The following is a 19,264-nucleotide window of genomic DNA, read 5'->3' as shown; positions in this document are numbered from 1 at the left end:
TGTACGGGTGATTGTTGGCCGGCGCAGATCCGGTGGGCCGAAGGGCCTGTTTCTAGGTTTGTATCTCAAAGCTAAACTAAACTGAACAGGCCCTGCATCCCAAAATGTCACAGACTGTTTGGCTGTCCAGCATTGTAGAGGTGCTGGAGGCAGTGTGTTAGGTCAAGAGTGTTTCACTGGCAGATGCACCAGGAACACAACCATGAACATGTTACTTGATGTGCCTTTGCAGACTGATTAACGCAACAACACATAGATACACTGGGGCAGCTTGATGGCGCAGCGGTAGAGTTGCTGCCTTACAGCGCCAGAGACCCAGGGTTCGATCCTGACTACGGGTGCTTGTCTGTACGGAGCTTGTTCGTTCTCCCCGTGACCTGCATGGGTTTTCCCCGGGTGCTATGGTTTCCTCCCACACTCCAAAGACATAAAGGTTTGTAGATTAATTGGCTTGGGTAAAGATTGTAAATTGTCTCGAGCATGTGTGGGATGGTGCTAGTGTACAGGGTGATCACTGACCGGCACGGACTCAGTGGGCCAAAGGGCCTGTTTCATGCCATATTGCAAAGGTATTTTATTGTCATGTGTACCAATTAAGGTACAGTGAAACTCGATTTACCATGCAGCCATACTAAAAAAAGCAACAAGACACACAACTACATAAAAGTTACCATAAACATCCACCACAGTGGATTCCTCACATTCCTCACTGTGATGGAAGGGAATAAAGTCTAATCTTCCTTCTTTCTTCTCCCATGTTCGGGGCAGTCGTGGCAATCTCTGAACCAAATTAAAATAACAATAAACTATTAGTTATACTGGGTAACCAGGCCATAACATTGCAAGCAGTTGTCCTTAGTGCAAGCTATACAAAGTCCAGAGTGTGGGACATAGTCTAGAGGTGTGTTCATATTTGATAGGCAAGGAGGTGAAAAGTTATTGCAGCTGAAATTGTAATCAGGTGGGCCATGATCTTATTAAAGGGTAGAGCTGGCTGAAGGGGCCGAATGGCTTAGTCCTATTCCAAGTGAGTACAAAAGAAAGTGTTAAGAAGCCTCAAGCTGGAGAGGGAACAGAGAATATTTACAAGGATATTGCCAGGACTAGAGGGCGTGAGCTGTACGGAGAGGTTGAGTAGACTGGGACTTCATTCCTTGGAGCACAGGAGGATGAGAGGGTGATCTTATTGATTCAAGTCAAGAGTCAAGAGAGTTTATTGTCATGTGTCCCACATAGGACAATGAAATTCTTGCTTGCTGCAGCACAACAGAGTATTGTAAGCATAAATACAGAACGGTTCCATTCAATATACACATATAAAATCATGAGAGGAATTGATCGGGTAGATGCACAGAGTCTATTGCCTAGAATAGGTGAATCGAGGACCAAAGGACATAGGTTTAAGATGAAGGGGAAGAGATTTAATAGGAATCTGAGGGGTTACCCTTTCACACAAAGGGTGGTGGGTGTATGGAACAAGCCGCCAGAGGAGGTGGTTGGGGCAGCTCTTGTAAATCATCTCTGTGCCCATTTCAACTTGACAACATCTTTCCTATAACATGGTGCCCTTAACTGAACGCAATACTCTAAATGCAGTCTTATACAACTGCAACATAACCTCCCAACTTCTATACTCAATATGTGTAGGAAAGAACTGCAGATGCTGGTTTAGATCGAAGGTAGACACAAAATGCTGGAGTAAGTCAGTGGGTCAGACAGCATCTTTGGAAAGATGCTTCTCTCCAGAGATCCTTCTATCCAGAGATGCTGCTTGACCCACTGAGTTGTACTCCAGCATTTTGTGTCTGCCTTCTAGACTCAATGCTCTGACTGATGAAGGGCAATGCACCAAAAGGTTTTTTGACCTGCCGAGCCTCCTATGCCTTCTGAGGAAGTGGAGGCATTGGTGAGCTGAAGAGCCTGTTTCCACGCAGTATCTATAACTAAGTCGGCGCAGGAGTTGGCCACTTGGTCCTTCGTGCCTGCAACAACGTTTATCCAACATTTATCATGGCAGATCTTCTACCCTGACACCATCTTCCTGCATTGCCCCAACATCCCTTGATTCCCTTAATATCCATAAATCTTTTAGTTTAGTTTCGTGATACAGCGCAGAAACAGGCCCTTCGACCCATCTGGTCCGGGCTGACCAGCAATCCCCACACTGTAACACTATCCTACACGCACTAGGGACAATTTCCAATTATACCAAAACCAATTAACCTACAAACCTGCATGTCTATGGAGTTTGGGAGGAAATTGAGGATCTCAGAGGAAACCCACGTAGGTTACAGGGAGAACGTACAAACCCCGCACAGACAGCATCCGTAGTCAGAATCAGCCGGGTCTCTGGCAATGTGAGGCAGCAACTCTACTAGTGTAGCACCATGCCACCCTATTTGATTTAATAGGCAGAACCAATTGCCTCTGCTTAGAGTAAACTCTATGACCATGGCACCACAGTGCACCGACGTATATGATCACAAGTATTTTTCACCATCTAAGTGAAGACATTTCACCACATCTCACTCCCAGAGACCACCACGTTCCGTTAGAATGGAGACGAGAATGAATTTCTATAGCCAGAGGGTGGTGAATCTGTGGAATTCATTGCCACAGACGGTGGTGGAGGCCAAGACATTGGGCATTTTTAATGCGGAGATTGATAGTTTCGTGATTAGTACGGGTGTCAAAGGTCACGGGGCAAAGGCAAGAAAATGGGATTGGGAGGGAAATGTCGATCAGCCATGATTGAATGGCGGTGTGGAGTCGATGGGCTGAATGGCCTAGTTCTGTTCCTATGCCTATAGTCTTTCCAGCAACCATTAGGGTCTTGAACACTGTACAACAGTAACATCAGCATCTTTACATCTTCCACTGTGTCCTTGATTGCACCACAGACTTTATTTCTTGAACCTTTATGGCTACTAAGCATTGTGGTAATTACTTTATTATATTGTCGACTCTGATATATTTGTTTCTGCGTGTTATGTCAATGGATAATAATCTGCAGCAAATGGGGATGTCATTGTTCCGTTGATGGTACATATGACAATTAAACACTCTTCTAGTCTCTTGTCCCTTCCTTTGTACCAAGCAGTCTACCCCTCCTTCTGAGAACGGTTCAAGATTCCTCAACCAAGGAATAAATCGTCACTGCATTCACCCTGTCAAGTCACGAAAGAATTTTGCGTTTCAGTCAGATTAACTCTCAGCTTTCCAAATTCACAACTTCTCGGAACAGTATTAGGCCATTCGGCCCATCAAGTCTACTCCGTCATTCAATTATGGCTGATCGATCTTTCCCTCCAATTTTCCTGCCTTCACCTCATAACCTCTGACACCCATACTAATCAAGAATCTATCAATCTCTGTCCTTAAAAATACCCATTGACCTGCCCTCCACTGTCTTGTGTGGCAATGAATTCCACAGATTCACCACCCTCTGCCTAAAGATATTTTTTCGCATCTCCTTTCTAGAGGTGTGTCCTTTTATTCTGAGGCTGTGGCCTCTAGTCCTGGACTCTCCCAGTAATGGAACCATCCTCTCCATATTCATTCGGTCCAAGCCTTTCTTGGTGCTAGAAGCCTGGTCTACTCAATCTATTCACACATGGCAAACTCAGCACTTCAGGAAGTTTCTGGACATTCTGTATTGCAATCCTTCTGCACCAAGTATACCCTGAGGAGACTGTCCCACTTAGGCGATTTTTTTTATAGGCGACTGCCGGCGTTAGTCGTAGAGGGACAAGCTACCGCCTAGTCGACATCAAGCTACGACAAGCTACGTCAACCAGCGACACGATTCCTCGCGACTCGTGCCATTCACCTACGACCACACTTACCACAAACCTACGACCACACAGGCGACAACCAAAGTCAACCTAGCTCCACCCGCGACAAGCTTCGACATGCTACGACCCTGTCGGCGACAAATGAAGACTTCTCTTGACGCCCGTAATGTCGCCGGTTGACGTACGATGACGTTGGTTGTCGCCAATGGAAATCATCGAGGTCATCACCCTGCGACAGCCATCGTCTCCTGGCGACAACCTACGAAAGCACACACGACAGGAGAAGACAGGCAACGTCAAGCCCACTAGCGCCAAAGGGTTTTGAACATTTCAAAACCCAGCGGCGACAAGAAAAACGTTATGACACTTGATGAGACAACTCACGACAATACAGGCGTCACCCCGCGACCATGTGGTGATGTGATGGCCTATTTTACAGCTGTCGCCGAAAAAATCACCTAAGTGGGACAGGCCCTTTAGTGGGAATTAGTACAGTACACATTACATCAACTCTCTGCAAGGCCCTCAATAATTACAGTGATATGCCTTTACTCTGTACTCACATCCCCTTCTAATGAAGTGCAACATACCATTTGCCTTCCCAATTGCTCCATACACCAGCAAGTCAGTGATTTGAATGGAAGGACACTGAGGTTCACTTGAACATGAACGTGAATGTGGCGCAGCGGTAGAGTTGCTGCTTTACAGCGCCAGAAGCCTGGGTTCGATCAAGGCTATGGGTGCTTGTCTGTACAGAGTTTGCACGTTCTCCCCGTGACCGTATGGGTTTTCTCCGGGTGCTGCGGTTTCCACCCACATTCCAAAGATGTGCAGGTTTGTTGGTTAATTGGCTTCTGTAAATTCAAAATTGCCCCTATCAATGTTAAAAAATTTTGAGATTTTAAAAATTGTCTTTAATTTATCCCATCAGATAAAGCATACAAAGAAGTTTAATTTGACACCTAATTCACTTTCATATCTTCATATTAAAAAGGTTATGGCCATTTTCATACTCGGAAATTGACATCTTGTTCCCTATAGCTTTTCCATTGACTTAATACAAAACACAAAAGCTGCGATCGAGAACATTTAAAAGCCGATAACTTTCTTAAAATTTAAGAGAACTGAAATAAATTATCAGTTATTGTAGATTGAAGCATTCTGAAACAAATATGAAACAATCTTACTTAGATGACTTGAAATTAAAGCATATAATTAGTTAGTTACCTAATTGTAGCTAATTACAAAATTCAATTACTAGATCTAAACATCTACCCATTTCTTAAGAATAGATTAACATTTTTAAATACCCTTAGTGTCCAAATAACATTCACACAATAATTCAGAATATCTAAAACATCTATGTCATGGGTTTTAGGCTTAAGAATAGAATTTAATGTTTAATAACCTGTAGCCTTAATGGCCATTTAATCAGCTTGCGAGTGGGATTTTCTGGAACGGGACCATTTGGAATGTTCAGGATGCAGTGAATTTAGTCCTCCATATCTCAGCAAATACACTGCCGGTCTATATGCCAGGGGAAGAAATTTAGTTTAGCAAATGTGAATTAAATACCTCTTAAGAAACACTTTTATACCATTTAAAACTACTTGCTTTTACCTGGTTCCATAAAATCCGTCCCCATTGTCGGCATTGACGGCTGCAGAAGCTGATTTTAAAATCATTCCAGCGATTAACTTGTTGGGTGAATTTTTTTTAAAAACACACAGAACGGCCGTAGGAACGATTCTGTAGCAACATCTTGCACTCCAACAAATATAATTCCCCCCCCCCCCCATTTTAACCCCCCCCCCCCCCCCCCCCCCCCAAAAACGCGCCAAAATCGCGCACACGGCCAGTGGCAGAATTGCAGCGCCGCTGAAGGTAAGTTTTGTAACATACCTACTGTGTAGGATAATGTTATTGTGCGGGGGTCGGCGCGGACTCGATGGGCTGAAGGGCCTGTTCCGTGTTATATTTATGAAGACTAATGTCTAAATCCTTGCACCCTGTAATTGTGAATGTGTCCACAGGTGGAAGTCATACTCTTATGATGGACGAAATCTCAAAGATCCTTGCAAGAGGGGGCCATAACGTGTCGAACTTCCATCAGGTAGTCTATGCTCTAGACGGTGAGTTCTGTGCCTTGTACACATGCATGAGTGCAGTGATCTTTTGCCATATCTTTCCATTTTCAGAATGTAGGTGAAGCGGGCAAGGCCTGCATTTATTGCCCTTCTCCAATTGTCCAGGAGGGGGGGCAGTGTTGAGCCGTCTTCAAAAGCCACTGCAGTCCTCCTGCAAGAACAATGAAGGAATGATGATCTTTTTCAAGTTCGACGCTCGACTTCCTTAGAAGGCTTAGGAAGTCCGGCATGTCCCTGACAACGCTCTCAAACTTCTATACATGTACCATGTTCAGGCATTTTGTGCTGTGATGGGGCCGCAACTGTTTACCATATATATTAATGATTTGGAAGAGGGAAATAGGAGCAACACTAGCAAGTTTGCGGATGACACAAAGCTGGGTGGCAGTGTGAACTGTGAAGAGGAAGTTAGGAGATTGCAGTGTGACCTGGATAGGTTGAGTGAGTGGGCAGATGTGTGGCAGATCAAAGGTTCAAAGGTTATTTTATTGGTCACATACACCTAGGTGTAGTGAAATGCTTCTTGCCAATGCAGCACATAAAGAAAGAATACAGACGTAACAGTAATAAAGAGATTTAAACATGAAAACATCCCCCCACAATGGTTTCCATTATGAGGGAAGGCACAGTGTCCAGTCCCCATCCCCAGTTCACCCATAGTCGGCCTATTGAGGCCTCCACAGTTGCCTTTACGGAGGCCCGATGTTCCAGGCCATTCTTGCCGGGTGATGTTGCTCCGGCGTCGGGAGAGTCCTCTCAGTGGCCTGGGAACCCTGGACGGCCGCCTCCTTACTCGAGACCGCGGCTTCCGAAGCCAGCAAGGCCGCGCTGGATGGAACTTTGCCACTGTCGATCTCAGCGAGAGATCCCAGGCTCCCGTTGTTAAAGTCAGCGCCGCCGCCCGTGGCTGGCCGCTCCACAGACCCACAGCTCCGTGATGTTTTTCTCGACGGTCTTCAGCTCACCGGAGCTCCAGCGCTGTGCCGCCGCCGCCAAAGCCGAGGTACTGGGCGGTCACCTCAGGAAACGCCGCTCCAGGCCCGCTGGTAGGCCGCGAGGACAGGTCGGAAATGCAGCCCGGAGGAAAGCTGCCTCTCCGACCAGGTAGGGACCCTGAAAAGTAGTTTCCCCCTTCCTCCTCCCCACCCCCCACATAAAAAAGACTAGACCTCCAAAAACAAAACACTAAACCTGACTAAAAATTAAAAAAAGAGTGAAAGATGCTGCATAAAATTGATAAATGTGAGTTTATCCACTTTGGCGGCAAAAACAAGGGGGCAGATTATTATCTCAATTGGGTTAGGTTAGGTAAGGGGGAGGTGCAGCGAGGCCTGGACGTCCTAGAACACCGGTCACTGAAAGTTGGCGTGCAGGTACAGCAGGTAGTGAAGAAAGCTAATGGAATGTTGGCCTTCATAACAAGAGGATTTCAGTATGGGAGTAAAGAGGTTCTTCTGCAGTTGTATAGGGCTCTGGTGAGACCACATCTGGAGTGGTGTACAGTTTTGGTCTCCTAATTTGAGGAAGGACATCCTTGTGATTGAGGCAGTGTAGCGTAGGTTCACGAGATTGATCCCTGGGATGGCGGGACTGTCATATGAGGAAAGATTGAAAAGACTAGGATTGTATTCACTGGAGTTTAGAAGGATGAGGGGATATCTTATAGAAACATATAAAATTATAAAAGGACTGGACAAGCTGGATGCAGGAAAAATGTTCCCAATGTTGGGCGAGTCAGGAACCAGGGGCCATAGCCTTAGAATAAAGGGGAGGTCATTTAAGACCGAGGTGAGAAAAAACTTTTTCACCCAGAGAGTTGTGAATTTATGGAATTCTCTGCCACAGAGGGCAGTGGAGGCCAAATCACTGGATGGATTTAAGAGAAAGTTAGATAGAGCTCTAGGGGCTAGTGGAGTCAAGGGATATGGGGAGAAGGCAGGCACAGGTTATTGATAGGGGACGATCAGCCATGATCGCAATGAATGGCGGTGCTGGCTCAAAGGGCCGAATGGCCTCCTCCTGTACCTATTTTCTATGTTTCTATGTGATGCATCCCGATAAAATGCTTTCAACGGCGCATCTGTAGAAGTTGGTGGGAGTTGCAAGTTGAAGTGAAGGGAAAGCTAATGTTTAGTTTAGTTTAATTTAGAGATACAGCGTGGAAACAGGCCCATCGGCCCACCAAGTCCGCACTGACCGGCGATCCCCACACATTAAGACAAGCCTACACACTCTAGGGAGAATGTACACTTATATCAAGGATACAAACCCAAGCCAAATAATCTACTAACCTGTACGTCTTTGGAGTGTGGGAGGAAACCGAAAATCTCTGTGAAAACCCCACGCATTCACAGGTAGAACGTACAAACTCCGTACAGACAGGATCAATCCCAGTCTCCGGCGCTGTAAGGCAGCAACTCTACCGCTGTGCCACCGTGTTCTTCAAAGGTTAAATGGTACTTTTTATGTCACATGTACTGAGGCACAGTGAAATTCATTTCTGTATACAGTTCAGTACAAGTATCACTATCTTCTTGTCGAGTCCACACACAAGATTAGAAGTTGTTCAGCCAGAGCTGAACACACTTCTCTGCATCTGCATCTGCATTCAATGGTGTCTGTCTTGTGCTTCTTGTGCGTGGTTGTGGAAAGATTGGTGGAAACAGGGCCGCGACGTGAACTCTCTTTCTTTGAACACACCTGGAGTATTGCGTACAGTTTTGGTCTCCAAATCTGAGGAAGGACATTATTGCCATAGAGGGAGTGCAGAGAAGGTTCACCAGACTGATTCCTGGGATGTCAGGACTGTCTTATGAAGAAAGACTGGATAGACTTGGTTTATACTCTCTAGAATTTAGGAGATTGAGAGGGGATCTTATAGAAACTTACAAAATTCTTAAGGGGTTGGACAGGCTAGATGCAGGAAGATTGTTCCCGATGTTGGGGAAGTCCAGGACAAGGGGTCACAGCTTAAGGATAAGGGGGAAATCCTTTAAAACCGAGATGAGAATAACTTTTTTCACACAGAGAGTGGTGAATCTCTGGAACTCTCTGCCGCAGAGGGTAGTTGAGGCCGGTTCATTGGCTATATTTAAGAGGGAGTTAGATGTGGCCCTTGTGGCTAAGGGGATCAGGGGGTATGGAGAGAAGGCAGGTACGGGATACTGAGTTGGATGATCAGCCATGATCATATTGAATGGCGGTGCAGGCTCGAAGGGCCGAATGGCCTACTCCTGCACCTAATAATTTCTATGTTTCTATGTTTTATGTTACTTTGACCCCAGTATCACTATAACATAGGCACATATTAGAAAAACATCTCAGATACAATACAAGTGTGTAGCAGTAGTACACTGAGACAGTGTACAGAGTCACCAGTGTGACACAATTCTCCAGTCCCAGTTTGTAAGTGCAGGGATGTTGACCTGGCCATGAAGGTCCGTTGTCCTGATGGTGTTGCAGGGTCGGCCTGGCCAAGCGTAGCCTTGGTCTCATCCGTCGCTGCTCCACCGCTGCAAGCTGAGTACGATCCAGGTGCTCGGCCTCTTGGAGTGGTGCCCGGTCCAGCCGAGCCCCAGGCTGCTGCAGGGCCTCCAGCGGTCCACTCCCCCCGTCGATTATTACACAACGTTTTACGCCAAGTATTATTATCAAGCTGGACTCGGGGGGGGGGAAAGTTTCCCCACCTCTGTTATCAGGGTTTCTGAATGGTCCTTCGACACGATACGATACTATAAAACTTTATTTATCCCAGGAGGGAACTTGATCTGCCGACAGTCATAAAAACACAAGATACATGAAACATGAAATTAAAGTGACGAAAGGAAAGGATTGGGGATTTGCAAAGATTTGGGTACTTTTTGAGAAGGCTCCTCTCCTTCAACATCTGCAGTAAGATGCTGCAGGTGTTCTACCATTCGGTGGTAGCCAGAGCCATCCTCTTCACTGCCGTATGCTGGGGCAGCAGGGTGAAGGCTGTGGACGCCAATAGGATCAACAAACTCATCAGGAAGGCTGGCTCCATCCTGGTGGTGGAGTTGGATTCACTGGAGGTTGGTCTTGGAGGGGAGGATGCTCCTCAAACTGCAGAGCATCCTGGACAATACAGCTCACCCCCTCCATGACACACTGGTCAACCTGCGGAGCACCTACAGCAACAGACTGGTTCCATCAAGATGCAGCACAGAATGCCACAGGAGATCCTTCTTCAATGTGGCTATCAAACTGTACAACTCCTCCCCCTTCTGTTGTGCGGTAGACTGACTGAGCTGTTAACTGACTCCTCCCCCCCCCCCCCCCCCCCCCCCCCCCCTCCCCCCCCCCCCCCCCTGCTCTGTCCCTTCTTGTACAGGGCTTCAATGTTTCTGGACAAGTCCAGTTTACTGCCCAGGGACACTCCAAGGCAGGGATGGGGAACCTTTTTATGTTGGAATGAGTTAGCTGTAATCTAATGAGGCCGCATCCAAGAATCCTCAATTAGATACACTTCAAAATTTACATTATTTTATAAAAATCTAACTACTATATACTAACTTCAAGAAAATGAAAAATGTTGTTAATTCTAAAGTTAACTAACCTTTTAATGACTTTGTTGTGACTGTTTTTTGTGGGAAAGCATTTGAATATATGGTTGCAACATGGAGGTACGCAGTTTCAGCTGATCTTCTAGATGGGTGTTCGTCATTTGTGACCTTAAGGGCGTCTTGATTTGGGTTAGGTAGGAGAATGTAGATTCGCAGGAATAAGTGGTTGAAAAGCAAGCAAGCATTTTTCATGCGGGGAGGATTATTTTGTTGAATCTTCTTTTACTCCTCGGTATTTTAAATACGTTCATTTTAAGAATAAAATTAAAATAATAAAAGACGAACAAAAACATATTAATAAAAATAAAAGGATTTGTTCTACAAAATTTGGATTGATTCAAAAGGCCGCACTTAATGGCCTAGAAGGCCGTAGGTTCCCCACCTCTGCTCCAAGGAATTTGTGTAAGAAGGAACCAGATGCTCGTTTAAACTGAAGATAGACACGAAAAACTGGAATAACTCAGCGGGACAGGAGGGATGGAATGGGTGATGCTTTGGGTCAAGCCCCTTCTTCCGAGGTATTTGTACTCCCTGGTAAACTGCACATCCACACCATTGATGGAGACAGGGGTGTTCCTCTCTTCCTAAAGTCCACCACCAACTTCTTTAATCGTATCGGTGTTGAGCTGCAGGTGATTCAGTCCACACCACTCAACAAAGCCGTTGACTACACCTCTGTTGACTTCGACTATCTGATTCACCTCTACCCCATTTTGGACATTGGACTTTGTCTATGGAACTTGTGCATTACAATGCTGAAAACTATCTTCTATATTCAGTCTTCTCTTACTTTCTCCCCAAAATTCACAAACCTGACTATCCTGGCAGACCCGTTGTTTCTGCCTGCTCGTGTCCTACCGAACTTATTTCCACATACCTCGACTCCATCCTATCCTTCCTGGTTAAATCCCTCCAGTTCTCTGCCTCAGAGGGCGGTGGGGGCAGGTTCTCTGGATGCTTTCAAGAGAGAGCTAGATTGGGCTCTTAAAGATAGCGGAGTCAGGGGATATGGTCAGCCATGATCACATTGATTTGGGGTGCTGGCTCGAAGGGCTGAATAGCCTACTCCTGTACTTATTGTCTATTGTCTATTGACTCCAGGACTTCCATTTTCCAGGCCCCCATTCCCTCATCTTCACCATGGATGTCCAGTCAAACGACACCTCCATCCCCCACAATGAAGGTCATAAAGCCCTCCATTTCTTCCTCGACCGGAGAACTAACCAATTCCCGTCTACTGATGCTCTCCTCCACCTAGCGGAGCTGGTCCTTATCCTTAACAACTTTTCGTTTGACTCCTCCCATTTCCTCCACATATAAGGCGTAGCAATGGGCACGCGCATGGGCCTTAGCTATGCCTGCCTCTTTGTAGGGTACGTCGAACAATCCTTGTTCGAGACATACCAGGGCCCCATCCCCGACCTCTACCTCCGCTACATCGACGACTGCTTTGGTGCCACCTCCTGCACCCGCACACAACTGACTGACTTCATCCATTTCACCACTAACTTCCATCCGGCACTCAAATACACCTGGACCATTTCCGACATTTCCCTACCATTTCTTGACCTTACTATCTCCATCGGAGGTGATAGACCTCTAACCGACATCCACTATAAACCCACTGACTCCCATGGCTATCTGGACTACACTTCTTCCCACCCTGCTTTCTGTAAGGACTCCATCCCCTACTCCCAATTCCTCCATCTGCTCCCAGGATGAGGTGTTCCACACCAGGGCATCGGAGATGTCCTCATTCTTCAGGGAACGGGGGTTCCCCTCTTCTACCATAGATGAGGCTCTCACCAGGGTCTCTTCTATACCCCGTGACTCTGCTCTCACTCCCCATCCCTCCCACTCGTAACAAGGGCAGAGTCCCTCTTGTCCTCGCCTTCCACCCTACTAGCCATCACATACAACAAATCCTTCGACATTTTCGCCACCTCCAACTTGAACGCACCACTCGCCACATCTTCCCATCTCCCCCCATGTCTGCTTTCCGCAAAGACCGCTCCCTCCGTAACTCCCTGGTCAATTTGTCCCTTCCCACCTGAACCACCCCCTCTCCTGGCACTTTCCCTTGCAACCACAAGACATGGTGCACTTGTTACTTTACCTTCCCCCTTGACTCCATTCAAGGACCCAAGCAGTCTTTCCAGGTGTGACAGAGGTTTACCTGCACCTTCTCCAACCTCATCTACTGCATCCGCTGCACTAGATGTCAGTTGCTCTACATCGGTGAGACCAAGCGTAGGCTTGGCGATCGCTTTGCCAAACACCACCGCTCAGTTCGCAATAACCAACCTGATCTCCCGATGGCTCAGCACTTCAACTCCCCCTCACATTCCGAATCCAACCTTTCTGTCCTGGGCCTCCTCCATGGCCAGAGGCCCACCGTAAATTGGAGGAGCAGCACCTCATATTTCGCTTGGGCAGTTTGCACCCCAGCGGTATGAACATTGACCTCTAATTTCAGTTAGTCCCTGCTTTCTCCTCCCCTTCTCTGCTCTCCCTCAGTCCTCTGGATTCACCTCTTCCTTTCTTCCTCCCGCCCCACCCCCCACCCTCACTACTGTCTGAAGAAGGATTTCGACCCGAAACGTTGCCTATTTCCTTCGCTCCATAGATGCTGCCTCACCCGCTGAGTTTCTCCAGCATTTTTGTCTAACTTTGATTTTCCAGCATCTGCAGTTCATTCTTAATCATTCTACACTCAGTCCCTTTGCTCTATCCATTGTACCCGAGTTTGACGTGATTGTATTTTTTTAATAGTATTATGTGATCTGATTAGACAGTGAGTAAAGTAAAGCTTTTAACTGTACCTCAATACACATGACAGGTAATACATCTGAACTAAGGGTTGCTGCCTCACAGCGCCAGAGATCCGGGTTCGATCCTGACTACGGGTGCTGTGTGTACTGAGTTTGTATGTTCTCCCTGTGACCACACGTGTTTTCTCTGAGATCTTCGGTTTCCTCCCACATTCCAAGGATTGCAGGTTAATTGGTTTCTGTAAATTGTCCCTAGTGTGTAGGGCAGTGTACGAGGATAATTGATTGGCGCGGCCTTGGTGGGCCGAAGGCCTCGTTTCCAAGCTGTATCTCTAAACTAAACTAAACTAAGTCTAATGCATTACACTCATAAGAAAAGCAAGACTGAAGCAAATCTGGTTTGTCGGATAGTTTGTAGTTGAATGACCCCTGTAAGTTGCCCCTAATAAACAAATAAGATTATTAAGGGTTTGGACACGCTAGAGGCAGGAAACATGTTCCCGATGTTGGGAGTCCAGAACCAGGGGCCACAGTTTAAGAATAAGGGGTAAGCCATTTAGAACGGAGACGAAGAAACACTTTTTCCACACAGAGTTATGAGTCTGTGGAATTCTCTGCCTCAGAGGGCGGTGGAGGCCGGTTCTCTGGATACTTTCAAGAGAGAGCTAGAAGGGGCTCTTAAAGTTAGCGGAGTCAGGGAATATGTGGAGAAGGCAGGAACGGGGTACTGATTGTGGATGATTAGCCATGATCACATTGAATGGCAATGCTGGCTCGAACGGCCGAATGGCCTACTCCTGCTCCTATTGTCTATTGTCTAATGTGCAGAAAATGAATGGGAAAGTTGGATAACATAGAACTAGTGTGAATGGCGGATCAATCAGTGGGCTGAAGAGCCTGTATGTTTCAATCAGTGAATCAAAATACTTTGTCTTTTAGGACCCAAGGCCGTGCGGGATGATTATACTTACATTCCTTGGGCTATTGGAGGAAGCTACCCAGAATTACACCGGGGTGTAAAGCAAGCCTTTGCACATAGTGCTCTCAGTGGAAAGTACGTGTACAATTGTCAATGCACTTTTTTGTTTCAGATTTTAATTTAGTTTAGTTAATTATTGTCACTGAGGTTCAGTGAAAAGCTTTTTGTTGCGTTCTACCCAGTCAGCAAAAGACTGTACATGATTACAATGAAGCCATCTACAGTATACAGGTACAGGTTAACACAGGTCGGCACGGTGGCGCAGCGGTAGAGTTGCTACCCCTACAGCGCCAGATACCCGGGTTCGATCCTGACTACGGGCGCTTGTCTGTACGGAGTTTTTACGTTCTCCCCGTGACCTGTGTGGGTTTCTTCTGGGTGTTCCGGCTTCCTCCCACATTCCAAAGACTTACAGGGTTGCAGGTTAAATGTGTAGGAAGGAACTGCAGATGCTGGTTGAAACTGAAGATGGGCACAAAAAGCTGGAGTAACTCAGTGGGTCAGACAGCAACTCTTGAGAAAAGGAATAGGTGACGCTTCAGATCGAGTCCCTTCTTCAGACTTCAGCATTTCTCCAGAGATGCTGTCTGACCCACTGAATTACTCCAGCATTTTGTGTCTATCTTCAGAGTCAGGCTTAGTAAAATTGTACATTGTCCTAGTGTGTGTGTGTAGGATACTGCTAGTGTACGGGGATTGCATGTCAGTGTGGGCCGAAGGGCCTGTTTTCCACGCTGCATCTCCAATCTCTAATATAAAGGATAACATGAAACATAGAAACATAGAAAACAGGTACAGGAGGAGGCCATTTGACTCTTTGAGTCATTGATTGTGATCATGGGTGATCATCCACAATCAATAACCCGTACCTGCCTTCTCCCCATATCCCCTGATTCCACTAGCCCCTAGAGCTCTATCTAACTCTCTTTTAAATCCATCCAGTGAATTGGCCTCCACTGCCCTCTGTGGCAGGGAATTCCACAAATTAACAAATCTGGGTGAAAAAGCTTTTTTTTTTCTCATCTCAGTTTTAAATTAATTTTGTTAATTATTGTCCCTGAGGTTCAGTGAAACACTTTAACTAAATAAATCCCCCCCCCCCCCCCCCCCCGCAGCAACCTGGTGGAAGTTTATCTTAACAAGGCGTAGTGGGGTATTTGGGACTTAAGTGACTGACAGGTTAAACTGACCAGCTCCTTGACCAACAAAATTGTAACAATTGGAAAATAATGTGGAAGACAAGTAAAATGAATTAGACTATGATTATGGACAAAGAATGAAATGAGGGGAGGGAAAGTTCATAAGTGACAGGAGCAGAATTAGGCCATTCAGCCCATCAACTCTACTCCACCATTCAATCATGGCTGATCTATCTCTCCCTCCAAACCCTATTCTCCTGCCTTTTACCCCATAACCATTGATCTATCTAATCCAGATACTAATCAAGAATCTATCCATCTCTGTCTTAAAAATATCCATTGATTTCACCTCCACAGCCTTCTGCGGCATTGAATTGAAAAGACTAGGCTAACATTGAAAAGACTGAAGTTTAGAAGGATGAGGGGAAGTCTTATAGAAACATAGAAAATTATAAAAGGACTGGACAAGATTGATTCAGGAAAAATGTTGGGTGAGTCCAGAACTTAGGGGCCACAGTCTTAGAATAAAGGGGTGGTCATTTAAGACTGAGGTGAAAAAAACATCTTCACCCAGAGAGTTGTGAATTTGTGGAATTCCCAGCCACAGAGGGCAGTGGAGGCCAAATCACTGGATGGATTTAAGAGAGAGTTAGATAGAGTTCTAGGGGCTAGTGGAATCAAGGGATATGGGGAGAAGGTAGGCACGGGTTATTGATTAGGGACGATCAGCCATGATCACAATGAATGGCGGTGCTGGCTCGAAGGGCCGAATGGCCTCCTCCTGCACCTATTTTCTATGTTTCTATGAATTCCACGGATTCACCACCCTCTGGGGTGGGAGATTGCAACCTTCACGTGGTCCACCTTGTTTCAACGAATGCAACCAACCTGGCGTGCACAAACAGAAGATCAAACAGAACAAGTTGTCGTGGAACTTTGGGCTATGCACGCCTTATGCAAGAAGAAGAAGAACCACCCTCTGACTAAAGAAATTCCAGAAAGACTGATTAAAGAAATACTGATTGGATTAAAAGAGTAGAAAAAGGAAAAAAGATTGAAAATTATATCTTCAGAAATCTCAAAAACAATGGATTGTATGTGTGATTAAATCAGAGAAAGACACACAGTGCTGGAGTAACTCAGCAGGTCATGGATCATCTCTGGAGAACATAGAAAGATGCTGCTTGACCCGCTGAGTTGCTCCAGCATTTTGTGTCTACATTCGATTTAAACCAGCATCTGCAGTTCTCTCCTACACATGGACAAGTGACGTTTCGGGTTGGGACCAATCTTTAGAATCGAACCAAAACGTCACCCAGTCTGACCCGAAACTTCACCTAGAGGGCGCCGTCCTGTATGGTATGGCTGCCCAGCCTGCAGCTGTCCGTCTTTTCATCTCTTTTTTTAAATTTTAATTAGTTAAAGTGTTTTTGTTCTGGAGTTCTATTCTTTTTTTATGTGGGGGGGGGAACTACTTTTCAGGGTCCCTACCTGGTTGGAGAGGCAGCTTTTCTCCGGGCTGCACCATCGACCCGTCCTCGCGGCCTACCAGCGGGCCTGGAGCGGCATTTCCTGTCGGGGACCGCCCAGAACCTCGGCTTCGGCGGCGGCACAGCGCTTGAGCGTTATCGCGGAGCGGAGCGGGCGATGCCTTGCCTGGGTCGCCGCGCTGGAGCTCCGGTGAGCTGAAGACCGCCGTTGAAACATCGCGGAGCTGCGGGTCTGTGGAGCGGCCAGCTGCGGGCGGCGGTGCTGAACTTTTCAACGGGAGACTGGGATCTCTCGCCGAGATCGCCAGTGGTGGAGCTCCATCCAGCGCGGCCTGTCGGCTTCGGAAGCCGCGGTCTCGAGTAAGGTGGCGGCCGTTCCAGGATTCCCAAGCCGCTGAGAGGATTCTCCCGACGCGGGAGCACCATCGCCCGGCGAGAACGGCCTGGAACATCGGGCCTCCATAGCGGCGACTGCGGAGGCCTCAATAGGCCCGACTATGGGTGGACATGGGGATGGGACTGGACTTAGTGCCTTCCTTCATAATGGAAACCATTGTGGGGGGATGTTTTTTATGTTAAAGTTCTTTATTATTGTCATGCTTGTATTCTTTTTTTATTTGCTGCATTGGCAACAAGAATTTTACTACACCAATAAAGAAACCTTTGAACCTTTGAACCTATCCATGTTCTTCAGGATTGCTTCCTGACCCACTGAGTTACTCTAACACTTTTTTTATGTAACCCAATATCTGCAGTTCCTCACACCCATGTAAAAGCAGAGAAGACTTGAAACACTCAGCCAGTCAGGCTGCATCTGTGGGAAGAGAAACAGTTCAACAAAAGCTTTTCACTGTACCTGGTACACCTCGTAATAAACTGAACTAAAGTTCACCTTTCAGGTTAAAAACCCTGTGTCAGACGGGAGGAGAAAAATAAAGCTTCAGAAATTGATTTTTATGCAAATTAAACTGTGAACTGTATAAGATGATCAGCCAGCTCAGAACTCACCAACACATAAAATCCTTAAAGGATTGGACAGGCTAGATGCAGGAAAAATGTTCCCCATGTTGGGGGAGTGCAGAACCAGGGGTCACAGTTTAACAATAAGGGGTAGGCCTTTTAGGACTGAGATGAGGAAAAACCTTTTCCGGTGGGCGGCGCGACTCTGGTCAGCAGCGGCCTCTGCAGCCTGTCCGCATTTTATTATTTTTGTCTGTGTTTTTATGTAGTTTTTGTTATTTTTTGTTGGGGGGTGTGTGTGGGGGGTTGGGGGTGGGGTGGGAGGGAGGGGGAAACGTTTAAATCTCTTCCTGCACGGGAGACCCGACCTTTTCTCGTCGGATCTCCGTTATCGTTGGGGCTGCAATGAGGAGCGGCCTCCAACAGGAAGAGACCGGGGACTCTGGTGCTACGACTCACCGTCGCGGTCGCGGGGCTGGCCGAGTCCGGAGCGGGTGGAGCGGTGGAGGAGCGCTGCTGCTGCTGCTGCTGCTGCGGCCCGACCGGAGAGTCGGAGGCTCCAACGGCAGGTCTGTGGACGGCGGCACCGGGAGCCTGCGGGTCCCTGGAGGGAGACCGCTTTTCAAGGCTCTCGCAACGGCGACTTCCCCCGCCCGAGTTGCGGGGTCGAAGAGCTCCTGGAGCGGGGCCTACATCACTGCCCCGCGCGGCTTGGAATGGCCGCGGGACTCTGCGAGCGCACACCGGGGGCTCTAACACCAAGACCCGGTGTGCGACCTCGCTCCACCCGGCGTGGCTTTAATGGCCGCGGGACAATCGCCATCGCCAGCCGGGGGCTTTGACTTTGACTCTGACATGGGGGGGGGGAGTGCAGTGGAGAGATAAGTTTTTTTGGCCTTCCATCACAGCAATGTGATGGATGTTTATGTAAATTATGTTGTGTCTTGGGTCTATGTGTTTGTAATGTATGGCTGCAGAAACGGCATTTCGTTTGGACCTCAAGGGGTCCAAATGACAATTAAATGTATCTTGTATCTTGTAAAAACCTTTAAACCCAGAGAGTTGTGAATCTGCGGTATTCTCTGCCACAGAAGGCAGTGGAGGCCAATTCGCTGGATGTTTTCAAGAGAGTTAGATTTAGCTCTTGGGGCTAATGAAATCAAGGGATATAGGGAAAGAGCAGGAATGGGGTACTGATTTTGGATGTGATCACATTGAATGGCAGTGCTAGCTTGAAGGGCCGAATGACCTGCACCTATTTTCTATGTTTCAGTGTCCTGCTGTTCAAATCTCACATCGATGACTGAATGTCTGGTTCACACACCCTGCGAGGTATAGACCTGTTACGGATGATCCCTGCAATACAGGGGATAGGTTAGTCAACTAGGTTTAAAGATACGG

General features: G+C 47.0%; 1 protein-coding gene across 1 annotated transcript in view; it reads left to right on the top strand.

The window, feature by feature from the left end:
* Positions 1–19,264, top strand: part of LOC129702372 (UDP-glucuronosyltransferase 3A1-like) — a 36,169-nt gene that overhangs the window by 7,240 nt on the left and 9,665 nt on the right. Inside the window, exons 2-3 of the mRNA XM_055644179.1 lie at positions 5,828–5,926; positions 14,235–14,349. Of these exons, the coding sequence (XP_055500154.1) occupies positions 5,828–5,926; positions 14,235–14,349 (214 nt within the window). The remainder of the gene's footprint in view (positions 1–5,827; positions 5,927–14,234; positions 14,350–19,264) is intronic.

Source organism: Leucoraja erinacea, chromosome 1 (assembly GCF_028641065.1).
Source record: "Leucoraja erinacea ecotype New England chromosome 1, Leri_hhj_1, whole genome shotgun sequence".
Taxonomy (NCBI): domain Eukaryota; kingdom Metazoa; phylum Chordata; class Chondrichthyes; order Rajiformes; family Rajidae; genus Leucoraja; species Leucoraja erinaceus.
Note: the sequence above shows the minus strand (reverse complement) of the source record. Positions and strands in the feature narration are given on the sequence as shown.